Source organism: Musa acuminata, chromosome BXJ3-4 (assembly GCF_036884655.1).
Source record: "Musa acuminata AAA Group cultivar baxijiao chromosome BXJ3-4, Cavendish_Baxijiao_AAA, whole genome shotgun sequence".
In the NCBI taxonomy this organism is placed as follows: domain Eukaryota; kingdom Viridiplantae; phylum Streptophyta; class Magnoliopsida; order Zingiberales; family Musaceae; genus Musa; species Musa acuminata.
The window spans coordinates 46,204,093-46,220,004 of record NC_088352.1 but is presented as its reverse complement, the minus strand read 5'-3'; the positions used below and the strand labels follow the sequence as shown (position 1 = coordinate 46,220,004).

Below are 15,912 nucleotides of genomic sequence, written 5' to 3'. Positions count from 1 at the left end.
ACATTCAGATCTCCGGTTGTACATGTCATGTTTGGCCTGACACTTTTCTTGTTGCCAGAGGACACATTGATGTTTAATTGTTTAAATTATGAGGTGCTTCAAAGTTTGATTAGACTTTTGTTCTTGACCTGACATCTTTCACTCGTGTGTTTGGTTTTAATGGATGAATAACGCATCAGGTTGTTAACACATCATAAAGATCATTATCATTACGCCCTCAACAAGTGATCGATCCAAATACATTACTACTATTGATACTCTGGCCACCGTCTCTTTTAATCTTATCGAGTCATTATTTCACTTCTGATCATTCGATCGATCATACAATCAAACAATTTTCCCTCAGCAACATCTAAATGCTATCGAACAGCATATGGAGAATCAAGACGTGATGACGGTTTGAATCAGTTGAAATCAGAATCCATTACGGATGAGGAGAAATAGCTTGTGGAGGTTGTCATGCCTGAGGACGATAAGCTTGGATGAACCACAGGAATGCAGCATGTGTTCCATCTTCGTAAGTTGAACCTTCTCGAATCGATCCGATTCTGGAACCACAATCGGGTTTAATCGAACCTGGAAATGCCACATGCGGATATGCTTCGACAAAATCTTATCCTCGGGTGTTGTTCGTTCATCAGAAATAACAACTTGAAGGTCTGGATTCATTGAGACACGAAAATCCCCCGCGAACCTGCATTAACAAGTATCCATGAATCAATCAATGATGCAATTTGATGATGAGACCACATTTGATCTTGTTAAACTACATTACAAGAGCCAGTCTTGAGCCAATTTAGTATAAGTTAATAATAGACAAAGCCACAAACTAAGCCGAGACGAACAGAGATATTCTCAAGATTGGAATCGCTTTTGGATAAAACATAAATAATGTCACCACAGGACCAACAAAAATCCAACAATGCTTGAGTCAATTCACTAAAAAAAAAATTGTGAATCAATTGGGATATAAAATCGCTTTTGGATATAACATAAAGAAAGTCACCACAGGACCAACAAAAATCCTCCAATGCTCGAGGCAATTCACTCAAAAAAAGAAATTCTTAATCAATTGGGATATAAAATCGCTTTCGGATAAAACATAAAGAATGTCACCACAGGACCAACAAAAATCCTCCAATACTTGTGTCAATTCACTCAAAAAAAAAAAATCTTGTGAATCAATTGGGATATAAAATCACTTTCGGATAAAACATAAACAATGTCACCACAGGACCAACAAAAATCCTCCAATGCTCAAGTCAATTCATTCAAAAAAAAAATTCTTGCGAATCAATTGGGATATAATGAAATTTACTTGAACAATTAAACCATCTCGATGATCTATTGCATATGTTATAGCTGTCTAGATGGCGTGTCGAGTTCAAGATCCATCACATACAAAAATTCAAATACTCCCAGCATACCATTGACAGCATAGGAGCATGCTTAATCACAACTCTTGCACACACATTTAGCAGTGAATATTTCTCAGTCCTGCAGTTGAATCAGGTGCATCAGAGAAAGTTGACATATGCCACATGCTGACATAATCACATTAGAAAAGGTAGCTGGAAAATCAAAAACCACCCAGTGTAGTCGAAAACACTAGGCACCAAAAGGCACCACATTCCTAAAATGTCTGAGACATTAGGCACTCACCCGAGTGAAACGACATATTCTCGAATATTATAATTTAAAAATTATATATCATAATTAATAAAAATAAATTAAAACTAAAACAACACATCCAACATGCATTCATTTAAAGTACCAAACTACACTACAGCAGACAGCTGCTATTCTCAACTCATGCAGTGCACAATGATGTGCAACTTTACATGCACAAAGTTGTATCTTATGTATGCACAGTACCTCCTTAATGCTGTTGGTACAACATCAGGTGTCCAATGAACTCGTACAAACTAATGCACAGACCCACTTTATGTGGGGAATTCTCAAATGTTATTTCCACCAAAAGCTTTCCACCCAATCAACAATAAGCAACAAACACTCATTGCATGCATACCAGATTCTTGTAAAACCAAATTCCAAACCAATTACCATTGATCGGGTAGAAAACATAACCACTAGAAATTTCATAAAAAAATCCAAAACTCAAGCATAAAAACATCCAAGGAAACAATTCCTATTACTCCAAATTTGACACATCAAAAATGAGGGAAGAGCGAGGAATGTACGACGGTAGGAGGGCAGCAGTGAACGAAGAAGAGGGGAAGAGGGGGGGAGACGGGGGTCTACAGTGAACGTAGGAAGGCTGCAGTAAACAGGGCAGAGGTTGGAGGAAGGAGGAGAAAGAGAGATATACTTCGAGGAAGGGGAAGAAGCCACTGCCATTGCTGCCAGAGTTAGACACTGCTGCTACCATTGGAGGAAGACCCACCGTTGTCGCCGGAGGAACATATCGCTACTGCTGGAGGAAGATGCCACCATTGCCGCTAATGCTGTTGTTCGCCGATGGGAAGAACTCCGCTGTGAGAAATGCAATTGGGGAATAAGGACTTCTGAGTTAGAGCACTCGTTGCTAGTGGTATATGCGACGGATACCTGGTTCAATTGAACCAAATGAATGTTTTAATTTGACTTAGACTCAACCTGGCCTGAGTTGATCCAGGCGAGTGCCTGGCCCACCCAGCACTTCAGCCGCGATTAGAGTCAAGTCGCCTGCCCAACCCAATAGGTCGGCACTTGGGCCTCACCACACCTTGTATGGATGCCTATGCGCCCAATGACTTCACTGAAGCCACCAATATCTATGTTTGTGGTACTTAGCAATTGCTATCAAACATTATGCAAGCACCAGTCAGCTACAGTCAAAGACCTATACAAGATAACACCTAAGGCAATAAAGATGGAATGGAAACATATCAAGGGGTCATCAAAGTTCATTTGAAAGGTAAAATCTTCCACATTGTATATATTGATAGTGACATTGCTGGTTCTCTATATAGTCGATACCTGCAAAAGCATTAAATAAGATGAGAAATTGAATGCTTCAGAATCACCTACTTGCACAAATATGATTTATGAATGTACTCAAGATATCATGGTTTGTGATCAGCACAAAGAGCAAAACATCAAATAATTGTTCGTGCATTATTTGACATGACTATAACTTCAGCTTATTCATTATCAAAGTCAGGTTCCAGGGAGTCCAAAAGACAACTTTATCAGTTTTGCCAAGTTATAACTTCCTTCTATAAGAGTAAAAGGATACACAGTAAGTCAAACGGAAGGAAGCATATTGAATCATGAAAAAGTAGGGTAAAGAAGTATTAGTACTTTCTATGACAAAATTAAGCAAAAGATATGTACACAAGAAATGTATACTATATAAGGTAGACACAGAAGAAGCTCAAGCAGGGTTTGTTGTGCCGTGGTATACCGCCTAGTATGGGTGGTATGTACCAGTTCGACAAGGGACCAATACGCGAACCACCTTATACCGAGTGATCCAGTTAAATTAAAAAAATATTCAAATAAATGGTGGGGCCCATGTCCAAATCAGTGTAAAAAAGAAAAAAAAAGAGATTATTCACGAGCTCTCTTCTTGTGTAACGTGTCATTGCCTCGCTGTTGCCACTTTGCCTTTGTTGCTGCTGCCACTTCGCTGTCATGTGTAAGGTGCCACCATCTCATCGTCATCGTTTTGCCTCCACTACTGCTGCCGCATCACCATCACGTAAGATGTCACCACCTCACCATCACCACTTCCCCATTGCTTTGTTGTCGCGTAAGGTGGAACCGCCTCCCTGTCCCCGCTGTCAATGCCACTGCTCTATTCCTCCTCTTCTTTCTTTTTCCTTCTTCTTCCTCCATTTCTTCCTCTTCTTCCCTCTTCCTTCCTTCCCTCCTTCCTCGATTCCTCTACCACTCCTTCCACTTCTCTTTCTTTTTCTTCGTCGCCGAGCCACCGGTACATACCGGCATGCCATGTGTTGATACACCAGTACATACTGGTACATACCGTTCCAACAGTTTGTCGAAACAGGTCCGATACCCAAAAAGGCAAACCTTGAGCTCAGGTACTTCATCACAAATGATACTAGCGATGGAGCTAGTTGAAGTTCCATTTCGAAATTGAAATGGTGATAATTCTCAAGGTTATGGAATCACCACTTACTGTTTTGCATCATAGCTATTCTACCATAATAAATTTTTAGTCAACTATTCACAAAATTGCACCAAGTGAACCATCTTAGAAAAGTTACCTTGGATGTATAGCCAGCAGAAATGCAGTGATATAAAATGTCTAATAACACAAACATCGAAATTCTTGAACAGCAACCCAGGAATTTATACATGTCCTCTGCCCATATCTGTTCTGTCAAAATAAATTTTCACCAGGATAAGTTAAAGTTAGCAACCGTGACAAATAGGGGAGGGAAAAAAGTCAAATCCTTACCTGTGCATCATAACTGGTGCAATGTAAACTCAACTTTTTATATCATGAACTACATCTTTTTATCACATGATTTCTGAAATATAGCTTCTATTGATGGCAAAGCTCCTCAAATCTGGCCAAACTGAACAAAAGGGGCTAATTAGGTGCCATTGCTCCCATTGAAATTTACAATACTCAAGTGCAGATAGAAGGACTTAACAAGGCCAAAAAGTAACACAGGCACACAAAAGAAATATAATATGACCAAATTACATTTATTTTGAGAAGAAAATAAGTTGCTTGTAAGCATGACCAGACTAGATTTTAACAAGCACTGGTGCCTAAAGAGAATTATTCCCAATGTTATAAGTAATAAGATGATTAGGGAATTCTAGAGCAGAAGTATCAAATGGGAAAAGGATGCTTCAAAACCAGGCAAATTCAATTGAAATCCATCATCTCAATATGCTGATTGCAGAATAGCATCCCCCATATGAGTTGTACAATCGAAATTTACATATTACCAAGAACAAATGTCATGGACCAAAACTCAACAAGAGGACAGTTTTTACTCTTTTCACAGGATTGGCTTGTTTGCTAATTACAAAAGGATCCAACAAATTATTCAGCCTGATCAAGTTAAACTATAACACTCCAGATTGTAATCTTTGTTCTTACTAAAGATCTTTGAATGACTATATATCTAATGCTGTTTGAATTCTATTATGTAAATTTTTACCAGTAAGCTAAGATCAAAATGAATAGATTACTTGAAAACTTTAAGCAGGCATCTTCCTGTTATAACGAGGAAAATCTAATACTCACAGCTCTTCCCCAACATGCAAATAGCCTATTTCAAATGGCAGACTCGTGTATAAGGCTTCTGTCAATGCAAGATTTGGGGGAGGATCAGCTTTTACGGTTTTGCACAAGCAAAGAAGCTGTTTTGCTAATTCAAACTCTTGACAGCCAAGTCACAAGGACATATCTTACTGTTGGACCAGAACTCGTAGTATGTCAAAGATTTGACTCAGAGTCTGATACCAGTTTCGGCAATCGGCCACTGAAACAGTACTGGTATATTGGGTGGAATATCAACCTACCAGTCCAATTTTACTGGAACAATCACAAAAAAACTAAATACCAATATATACAGGACAATACTGATTGGACCTGTAAATGCTGATCGTACTGATCCAACTAGTATATGCTTCCTTGCTTTTTGTCTGATACCAGTTTCCGCAATCGGCCACTGAAACAGTATTGGTTTATTGGGTACAATATCGATCTACACAGTCCAATTTTACTGGAAAAATCACAAAAAAACTAAATACCAATATATACAGGACAATACTGATCGGACCTGTAAATACTGATTGTACTGATCCAACTAGTATTTGCTTCCTTGCTATCTGTCAGATAATTCACCTGACAGTCAAATAATTTGAAGTGGCCATGCTGTCATCTCAAGTAAAAACAAGATATTTCCAGGTACAATATTCAAGGATGATGGTATAGTATACATGTACATGTGATGAAAAAAAATTTTTATCACCATGTAATTGTTCCCAAAGGCACCAATTCAAGCCAAGATACAAATGTGTTTCTGTTATCCTAGGTTTCCTTTCCATCTATGAAGCTGCTATCTGTGTTAACATGTGTTAGACTTGCATACAATATCAAGACAAACATGAAAGGCTCCTAAAAAGAAAATTGGACTACTCACTCATTCAAGCCAAGATACAAATGTGTTTCTGTTATCCTAAGTTTCCTTTCCATCTATGAAGCTGCTATCTGTGTTAACATGTGTTAGACTTGCATACAAAATCAAGACAAACTTGAAAGGCTACTAAAAAGAAAATTGGACTGCTCACTCATTCAAGCCAAGATACAAATGTGTTTCTGCTATCCTAAGTTTCCTTTCCATCTATGAAGCTGCTATCTGTGTTAACATGTGTTAGACTTGCATACAAAATCAAGACAAACTTGAAAGGCTACTAAAAAGAAAATTGGACTACTCACTCATGAATTCATACAATAGAAGAAAAAAGAAATAATGTCAGAAAATTGCAAACCTTCTAAGAAGGGGTTTTGGATTATAAGGAAATAAATTCTTTCGATGAAGATCTTCCACTGTTTTCTTTAAACTAAGCAAACATTCTTTGGCATTATTGAAAGTCATGCTCTTATCTATGTTGCCCACAGCCAGCAGCTTTCTTACTTTGTGTTCTTTAGTCATCATAATTGACGAAGGTAAAGCTTCTAAGCTCTCATCTATGGATATCTTTCTTCTCTTGTATGAAGACTGATTTTGTTCACTTCCACATATTGGAAATCTCAAAAAGATGTGCCAGGATGTACCAACCATCCGTAAACACCTGTGGGGCACAAATTTATAATGAATTTATTAAACCCTATAAATTATAGTACATAAGAAAAAGAACAAATATGAATATAACAAAATGAAGTAAGCACATAATCTTCCAAGCAATAACGAGAATGGAAATCAGATTTTCTTAAATAATTTGTATGTTCAAGCTTGTATGCAGCTGAAAATAGATTCCTAGTTGAATAAACATATAAAATGTGAGAAAATCTGAGATAAAAAAAAATTATACGCACTCCTGCTCCCAATATATGCAGAAATTACTCATCACTTGTGGTGGTACAATGCATGCCATTGATTATATGTACCAAAGAAGCTGAAATGCAAAAATATAGGGTAACCCTGCTCCTACCACTGTAGGCCTAGGGAAGGGTGGGCATGCACAATCCGTGCATGCAACTTGTTCAATGGTACAAACACATAAACACCCAGGTAAATGGTGCAACTTTGACATTGCCAAGGCCTGCTGTCTTTGAAGGTAAAAATCTGATGTGGTAAAAAGACAGAAAAGTTAGCAGGGCACAGACCTGCAAATACATACAAAATCAACTAAATTTAATAGATCCTTTACTAAGACCATATTGATTTAATTATTTTGCTTTTGTTTTTAATTCAACATATTGCTTAAACAGAAGAAATCATTTAGACAAGATCCATCAAATGACCAAATCACCATGTAAAGTCCATGGCAAGAAAATATTGTCAATGAACTACAAATTGTACAAACTCAATGAAAACATGGTAAACAAATGGAGATTTCACTGTCAACTCATCTAAGAGTTCAAAAACTATTCTTTAACATGTTTTGTTCTTTTGCTCTTCTGTCACTATTCATTGGAAATCTCAGACCTTACTGTAGGTTGTTAATAGTAACAGTTGAAAAGGGTTAAGATTCAAGAAACCAATAAAACTCATGAAAGACAACTAGAAAAGTAAATTGAAACTTCTTTAAGTACTTAGTCAATAGTCTGTAATATTGACAAGGTCCATCTAACTCAGCTGAGTGCATGTCAGAATAAATTTAATTATATAAACTGCCATGAAATGCTCGAGCATGTTTCAAGAACCGTATAAGAATGTGAAGTGCTGCGATTGATATCTGCAATATCTATCCCTCAAATTCTTCTCACTGGGTTCATTTTCTTTATTCAATTCCATACTAAATGGTTTAACATAAAACTGATGCTTGTTATTAGAAGGAAAATCCTTTTTTAGTTTTATTGAGAAACTAAAAGATGTAGATATCAGTTTGTATTTCACATCTGATCAAAGGTAAAATGCTTTCAAATCAACATTATCTCCAATATTCCTTTTGATTCTAAAGAATGGCAAGACTTCTTTAAGTCTGACACTGATAAAACCACTTATCTAAACAAATCCATTTTCAATTCAATGAACACAAAAAAAATCTTCCATTGTAGTTTGCCTTGGCATTCAGTAGGGAGTAATATAATCACATAAATAACAAACAGGAAATATACCTTAAAAGATACTGCAGAAAACGAATCCCTAAATCTTTTGAAAGTAGATAGTCAACAAGCACCAAGTGATCATAATGTAACTGCAAACACAAACAACAATCACACATGTTATTCTTCAAATTGCTTGTCAATCGATGGAATAAAGGTCCAATAAATGTAAAACCAATATTGCTTTGTTGACACATTCAAAATTATATTCAAGGTTTAGCTTAGTCAGACTCCATCTTATTTCTCCTGTAGGATGATTAGGCTGAGTCATTTAGCATTATTGTTACATTATTTTGTTTCTGATACATGTTTTGCTCATGATGTCTAAATAAGTGTCATGGCAATGCAGATAAGTTGCTAACCAATTAGAGGAAATGAATCACAGTACAAAAGAAAAGAGTACTGTCATTATTGTTGCAAGCATAATTTGGTGAGCGTCGGTTGGAAAGGAAAAAAAGAAGCAATTGTTGTCATTTTATATAATTTTTTGAGTCATAGATACAGTAGCATAGGATGGTTGTTAGTGGTGACCCTACCAGTTGATTCATTAATCCTCTTATCTATTTGTTTCTCTTGTGAAACAGGTTTGGAGGAATTTACATGAACAAAATCTGATTTTAGGGGTCAACCAATCACTAACTTTTCTAGTGTGGCTGAGAAGGCAAAATTGCTTAATGCTAAAACATCTATTCATGGGTGTTATGGACAGCACCAACTATTGGCAAGAATAGGTGTTAAACTTGGAACCTAAATGAAAAGGTTGGAAAAATTGGACCGCTACAGACTTTCAAGCCTCTTGATTGAGAGAACTCCTTTTATGCATTTTTTGCAAGTAATAGCTAGGAATAGGATGACATAGAATTTCATATTTATGAGTCCAACAGATATACATCAGCGCAGGATATTTATGTGCATCCTTTAGCAGCAACAGGCAACTTCAAAATAATCTCATTCTATCAAATAAAAAATGATCAAATATAAGCCATTAGTTGTCACAGGAAAATCTAGTTTTAGAAAATCTTTTACATGTACAAACCCTACCTATGCTAGCAGTGACACATTTATTACTATCTTGTTACCAAAAGTAGTCATGGATTGAAAGGTTGCATTTGGTAAACAGATGAATTTTGTTCATCAGCAAACAAAAATATATATATATACTAGAAACAATTCTAATTGATTTCTTGCAAAAAAGACTAGCAGCAGCGTAGAACTCCTTCCAACAATGATGAGATGAAAGCAAATATGATATCCAGAGTTTTTCACATTAGAAGGTTATCCTATAAACTAGTTACCTGGGCTCTTGGATAATAAATGAAGCATGAACACAAGTGATCCAAAGAAAGATAAGCATTGCAAAGACTTGACTTTTAATTTGAAATTAAGACAATATCTAGATAACATAATTTGCATGTTTGTTTTAACTAACAACAGAAGACGAACTCAACCTCTCAAGATAAACAAACAATGAATTGAAAAGCATGATGCTTTTAAGCATTCTAACCAACTTACCAATAACAGAAACATATGGAAAAGGTAAATGGGGTTAAAGATACTAGAAATATTAAAAATGATGTCCTTCTTCATCTCCTCGAAAGAAGTTTCCTCTCCATTGCTACATCTGCAATTTTATAAAGGAAGAGGATACAGAGATGTTTCTTTACCTATCAAATTATCATTACAATACAATTATATCCTAATGTGGCTTACACTTGCAAGCTAATGACTGGAGCATCCAAAAGCAGCAAGAGGATATCAAATAGCATATCATCCTGCAATCCAAAGAATACCCTGTCATTACTTGTCCAAATATTAAATAAGTACAAGACACAAATCAGTGGCATATATGAAAGTCACCTGAACACCAGCTATAAGCTTAACTAAAATCAGTTTACCACGTACCATAGTATCATTAAGTTGCAGGCTAATTTAACATGAAAACAGCTAATTTACCAAGTGCCATAGTATCATATACAAAATACCAATTTAACTTATGATAGTGTTGGGGTAGATATGTGAGGTCACTAAGATAAACAAATTAAGAGATGTCTCCATTTGCGAACAAGTGTAGCTAAAATCAAGATACAAAGGAAACTCATTTACAGACATGTCTACAGGGCAAGTAGTTTGAACATTACAGCTTGTTGCTGGTGTAGCCAAATAGGACTAATCATTTTCCAGGGGACCATTGGCAGGTAATAACAAGATAAAGAACAATTGAGAAAGGTCTTTTGTACAAAAAGATAAATCATTATGTGCATGTCATGGAATACATCATCAATTATAAGTGAATTACTAAAGTTGATTAACAAGTTACCAAGCAAGTTATGGTCATGAAATTATGCACTAATTGCTTAAACTTGTATATAACTAATGTATCAACATTCAGCTAAAGAAAGATGATGAAGAAAGGGTTTTTCAGAAATTATTATCCTACACGAGAAGTCAAAGACAAATATGACGGAAAAGAAACATGAAGATGCTCAAAGAAAACAATTAAGAAGCAACACAAATCTTCTAGACCTGTGGCTTAAAGAGGAGAAGATAGGTACATAAAAGCAAAGCATACCTCCTCCATATAAAATTGCAGGAAGGATGACCCAAAGCTAAAGCAGGATTTTCTAAAACTCTCATAATCCACAACATTCTCCAGTGAAGCACACTTCTGAAGCCACTCAAATAGCTCCACTAAGCCCATGCACCTGAAATGTTCGCTACAGACTTGCAATGTGGAAATAATAGAAGAATTTTTCCCTCCGCATGAAAATTGATGATCAGCTTCATGATGAAAGTGGACCAGTTTGAAGCAGCAATGAAGAAAAAGGAAAATTGTCTGTCTCCTCAAATGTTGGGTGCATAAATTCTGCACCATGTCTCTATCAACAGAAACAGCTAAAAAAGGAGATTCTTCTAAAGTAGCTGCAGAACCATCATCACAAACTGATATAGGTGCATATAAGAGATCTTCAAAATGGTTTTTAAGCAACTTTAGCCAAAAAACAAGATGAGAAACATCACACTGCATGTGAAGCCTAAGTCTTACCATTAGCACCTGCAAAAAGAACCACTGGAAATCTAATCAGTAACATGTAATTCCACAAATAGCTTAGAGATTAAAGATCACAGCACTACATACAGTGAAATCTTGCAAGTTAGTATAAGTTACAAGTTCTTAATAAACTACATCATACTTGGCAAAATCAAATTTAACAAAGAGAGAACAAATTGATGGTATACCAGCGTTTTGTGTTTCAAGTATCCAGAAAGACTCTCATAACATCCTAGGTGCTTGAAGAAACAGGCCAAAAGTTTAAGCACTAGGTCAGAGAATTTGGTATATATAGCATGATCTCCAAAGGAAACACCCTCAACATCTATGAGATCTTTTTGCTCAACCAAGGAGCAGAGCAGTTGAAGAATTATCCCTGCAAGCATATCTGCGGACCTTGGCAAACAGTTTTTCCTATCAAGTATTGCATCCTTGCCAAAATGAATCCTACTAACATGAATCTCATCCAACAAACCCCAAGGCATCTTCAGAAGTGAAGACATAGCAAGATACCTATATGCTCCTTCAAGGTCACTAATTTCACGTTTCAAAGATTTCAGAATATTACGGAAAGTGTGGAAAAGGCCTGCCACCATATGCACATTAAACTCAATCACTCTTAACTGCAAACGAGCAATGAAGATAGAAATGTCAAACACTGTATCTTCTATTCCAGGCAACATAATATTTGTGAAGGACTGAATCCAACTCTTATCAGGGACATGAATAGATCCAAGTGGTGCAGATGGCAAGATGCATCTGCTTGACATCGCCAATCCTAGGCTGACCCATAGCAAGTGCAGTAATTTAAGCCATTTGCTCCTCTGTTGATCAATAAATTACAATAAGACAATAATTCGATAATAAAGTCTATCACATCTCCAGTAAACACTTGACAACCCCAAAGAACATACAAACTTAGCCAGAAGATTTGACATGCCTACAAAAATTTTTCCCACCAAATGCTGAACAAATCCACTTTCAAGACCCAGGAAAGCTACCTGTGTCAAAGCAAGAGGATGAGATACCGAATCATAGTTGTGTCATCTACGAAATTAGGCCATTGGCATGTCCAGCCTCAATTGCTAAAACATATTAATATATTATAATGGATAATCATATTAGAACATAAATAGCAAGAATCACTGAACTTCTTATTTATATAATCCTATGTTGTATGCTTCAAATGGAATACCATTGTAGAAGTAATGTCCATGAAGCAATTGTTTTCGTCTACAAACTGATGCTTGACATCCATATAACAAGTGTCATAGAAGTGAGAATCTGCAATCCTTTCCTGTAACAAAAAAAAAAAAAACCGAAAGGAAGAACAGATTAAACAGACAATGAAAAACAGATTGTTACCAATACTGATGTTCAAGCTGTAGAGTTTCCATCAGAGCCAAGAAATTGCTCATTGAAATAGAGCCACATATCTTAGATTCTGCATTTAAATCTCATAATTTTAATATAAATTCATACGGTTGGTTGATCAAATTAATAAATTTTAGAACATAGCATGTTCCAAATGTGAATTGAAATAAAGCTGACTCTATGTTCCGAATGTGCATTTTTTTTTCTTTGGTATTTTTCAGCCAATCCAGTGATCTGTCAATCTACAAGGCTACAAGGACCTGCTGATCCCCAATTCAATCAAAACCATGAGATCATAGATTCGTAGAATACCAAATTTTGAGACTGGGATCGACTTGTGGCTCCCATCTTTCTTCTAAGAATATCCAGAACTGCCATCGTTCAACAAGATCCTTTCACCATGTTGTTAAGAGCACTAAAATAAATGACATCACCTACGAACAGTTCTAACACTAGCTAGTCTAAATCAAGGTCTGCCATACCGAAACGTACCGCCCGTACCGGGTGGTATGTACCGGTCCGACAGGTTACCGGTATGCGGATATGCCCTGATGTACCGCCTGGTACACCGGTACCATACCATACTGAGCTCGGGTCGAAACGTCGGTACGGTACGGTATGACGAACCTTAATCTAAATTGTGTATAATTTAGTTTATCTAGTATGAAGATATGAATTTCCAAATAAAAATTACAATTTCCTAGCCCACTTAATACAATCATACAAAATCAATCAAGTTCCATGGTCTTGAGTGGAGGTCTTTGAAAACATAGTTATATAGCATTAGCCAATGTCACAACTTTATCCAAATAATTTTCACAACCCATGAGCTCATGGGCACTATTACTGTAAAGAAATGAACAACCAAGCTTTATGCCTAAAATATTTAAGAAGCCACTTAAACCTAAAGCAGGATAGCAACGAAGCAGCAATCCCCAGAAATATGAGGTTTATTAACCTTTTATATATTTGCATCAGATGGATCAACGAATTTTGAGTACTTGAAAAACAACTCATAATTTTGTCAATGCAAACTGATCCTCAAGGTGAATAAACAAGTTAGGTCAGATTTTCAGGCAGAAGCATGTTTCAGTGTAAAGGAAGAATTTAGTAGCGAAAAGTAGCAGATATAAGAAGAGAACAAGAGTTTTTTCAAGTTTACACTTACAAGTTGCTATCAGACCATTAAGTACTGAAAATTCAGAAAACAAACAGAAAAACTGAAAGTCTGAAACGTCAAGTGGTTGTATAATGTGAAACAAGTTGTTGGCGATTATATGAATATATAATCAAAATATCAAATTGGCCGCAAGAAACTGATACATGCAGTTTGTTTGGTTTAGTTAATGTCTCAGGATTTTTCCTATAATTCCTGCATTATGTAGTTAACTACTTTGCCCCTAGGGTAAAGATACAACTTATACAACTACTGCATTGATACCTTTCTATGTCGCTTTCTACAACAGACATCTTTATCTCCTTTTTGAGTCATTTTCAACGTCTTAGTGAGTATTGTGCTAGGGTTTGTTGTGCACAACCATATACGTTTTGCTATCAGTGTGTCACTGTATACCATGAAAGACATTAAGAGTGAAGGCCGAAAATAAGGGACATTTGTAGAATTTTCTGACTGCTCTAAACATTCAATCTTTAAAATGGTTTGTTGAACTCAAATGATGCCTGTGATAAAAGGTGAAAACAACAGAAGGTAAAGATTCTTGATGGAATGAAATATGTATAAAAAAGAAAATATTCAGCTCTCTCATTCATAATGACACTAGAAACCAAAATCAAGCACTCCAGATAAAAGCAAACTTCTAGCATCAAGCATATTGTATTATCACATACCAGCTCTTGATGGAGTATTCAATACCAAATCAACTTAATCATTTTAAACTTCTAATCCTTGTCGACGACTAATGCTATATTCACCCATAAAGATAGACAAAAATCACTGTTCTTGGGGCCCTAAACTAACAACTTCGAAACCTAGTTGACGAACGAAGCAAGATGATATCTTTCAGGAGGAATTAACATCTTACCTGCTCGCCTTCGCAGTCCGATTCGTTCGTCCATTGCTGGATTTGCTTGTGAACCTAAAGGATCAGATCAACCAAAATAAAAGGGCAGAGTGCAGCTTCATATCAGAGGAGAAATCATTTACGAAAAGAGGGAGGCCTCAAGACCGAGAAAGGGATTGAGCCAGGGGCTTACTCGAGAAAGCGAGAGGAGAAGATCCTTCTCGGATTCTTTGGTCAGAGGAAAGGGCCTGGGTTCCTGCATTCACGAAGGAGTCAAAGTATCATGAGTGTCATATCAAAAGAACGATGGCAAGAAAAAGCGGAGGAGGAGGATAGATTAGAGCACGGACGAGGTAGGGACGGAGCGAGACGGCGATGAGATTGCAAAGACGAGAGATGCCGGCCATGATCGCTGCTTCCACCTCTTCCCTCGTCGGACGCCGGTCTCCTGCGATTAATTTGCGATCATTTATATCTGGGAATTATAAATCAAACTATTATCCATAAATTATATTCTAAATTGGCCAATCCACCATCCAAATATATATATATATATACATAAAATATCGTTTACAAAACCTAAAAGCTCTCATATTAGTCAAACTCTAATTGATATTTATCTTTTCAAAGTAAAATAATATTTTCTTGGATGGATCCAAGAAAAGCCAAATAAAAAATAAAAAAGAAAAATTGGGTGCCTGAGTTTTATACGACCGTATCTAACTCTGGTAAGTGAGAGATGAAATCATTTTTGGAACGTTCTGATTTAGTCTCAAAATATCGAATCTTGATTTTTTTATTTAATATTAATTTTAAAAAAATCATGAGACTATTAACACAAAATGACATCTTCCCAAAGATGCCACCTAACCTCATTAATAAAAACTTCAATTTTTATTTAAGGTCTTGAGTTTAAATCCTGTCTTTCTTATTTACTCCTATGTTATTTGTGAATTGTCAGTTGTCAAGCTTCACTGTTATCAGGAGAGAGCAAGTAGACATCTAACAACAAGACTATGCTTAATGCACGTAGACATGCAGGCAAAACAGAATCAAACACAGAATGCACACCACATAGATCCAAAGTCAAGGGATGTCGATATACCGCAATCCCTGTTGCCTCGGCCGTCCAATCTGCAGAGGATGTGTAGCCGAGTTCCATCAACAACAGTTGTGAGGTGCATGTAGTATTAGCTACTAAATTGGAG

The 15,912-nt window shown here is 36.4% G+C and overlaps 1 protein-coding gene across 15 annotated transcripts; it reads right to left on the bottom strand.

The window, feature by feature from the left end:
* Nucleotides 1-177: 177 nt before the first annotated feature.
* On the bottom strand, nucleotides 178-15,895 carry LOC135634679 (uncharacterized). Of its 15 annotated transcripts, none has more exons than XM_065145167.1 (17): nucleotides 15,810-15,895; nucleotides 15,055-15,152; nucleotides 14,898-14,960; nucleotides 14,726-14,779; nucleotides 12,505-12,606; nucleotides 12,224-12,310; nucleotides 11,498-12,133; nucleotides 10,830-11,327; nucleotides 9,971-10,032; nucleotides 9,773-9,881; nucleotides 8,273-8,352; nucleotides 6,481-6,783; nucleotides 4,427-4,547; nucleotides 4,233-4,345; nucleotides 2,330-2,979; nucleotides 1,319-1,497; nucleotides 178-694 (listed from the first exon to the last, which is right to left on the bottom strand). In XM_065145167.1, exons 1-13 carry the CDS (start codon nucleotides 15,886-15,888, stop codon nucleotides 4,514-4,516), a joined length of 2,205 nt encoding a protein of 734 aa, XP_065001239.1. In that variant the 5' UTR covers nucleotides 15,889-15,895; the 3' UTR covers nucleotides 178-694; nucleotides 1,319-1,497; nucleotides 2,330-2,979; nucleotides 4,233-4,345; nucleotides 4,427-4,513. The 15 variants fall into 15 exon arrangements, with proteins under 15 accessions (XP_065001239.1, XP_065001240.1, XP_065001238.1 ...); XM_065145168.1 differs by having other exon boundaries at nucleotides 1,428-1,497; XM_065145166.1 differs by lacking the exon at nucleotides 1,319-1,497 and having other exon boundaries at nucleotides 2,330-2,493; nucleotides 2,569-2,979.
* Nucleotides 15,896-15,912: the final 17 nt, after the last annotated feature.

Coding starts and splice junctions, on each gene's coding strand:
- LOC135634679 (XM_065145167.1), bottom strand. CDS start 15,888: ATGCACCTCACAACTGTTGTTGATGGAACTCGGCTACACATCCTCTGC. Junction 15,153..15,809: donor CCGAGGCAACAGGGATTGCG/GTATATCGACAT, acceptor AATTAATCGCAG/GAGACCGGCGTCCGACGAGG. Junction 6,784..8,272: donor TTTCTGCAGTATCTTTTAAG/GTATATTTCCTG, acceptor TGTGCCCCACAG/GTGTTTACGGATGGTTGGTA.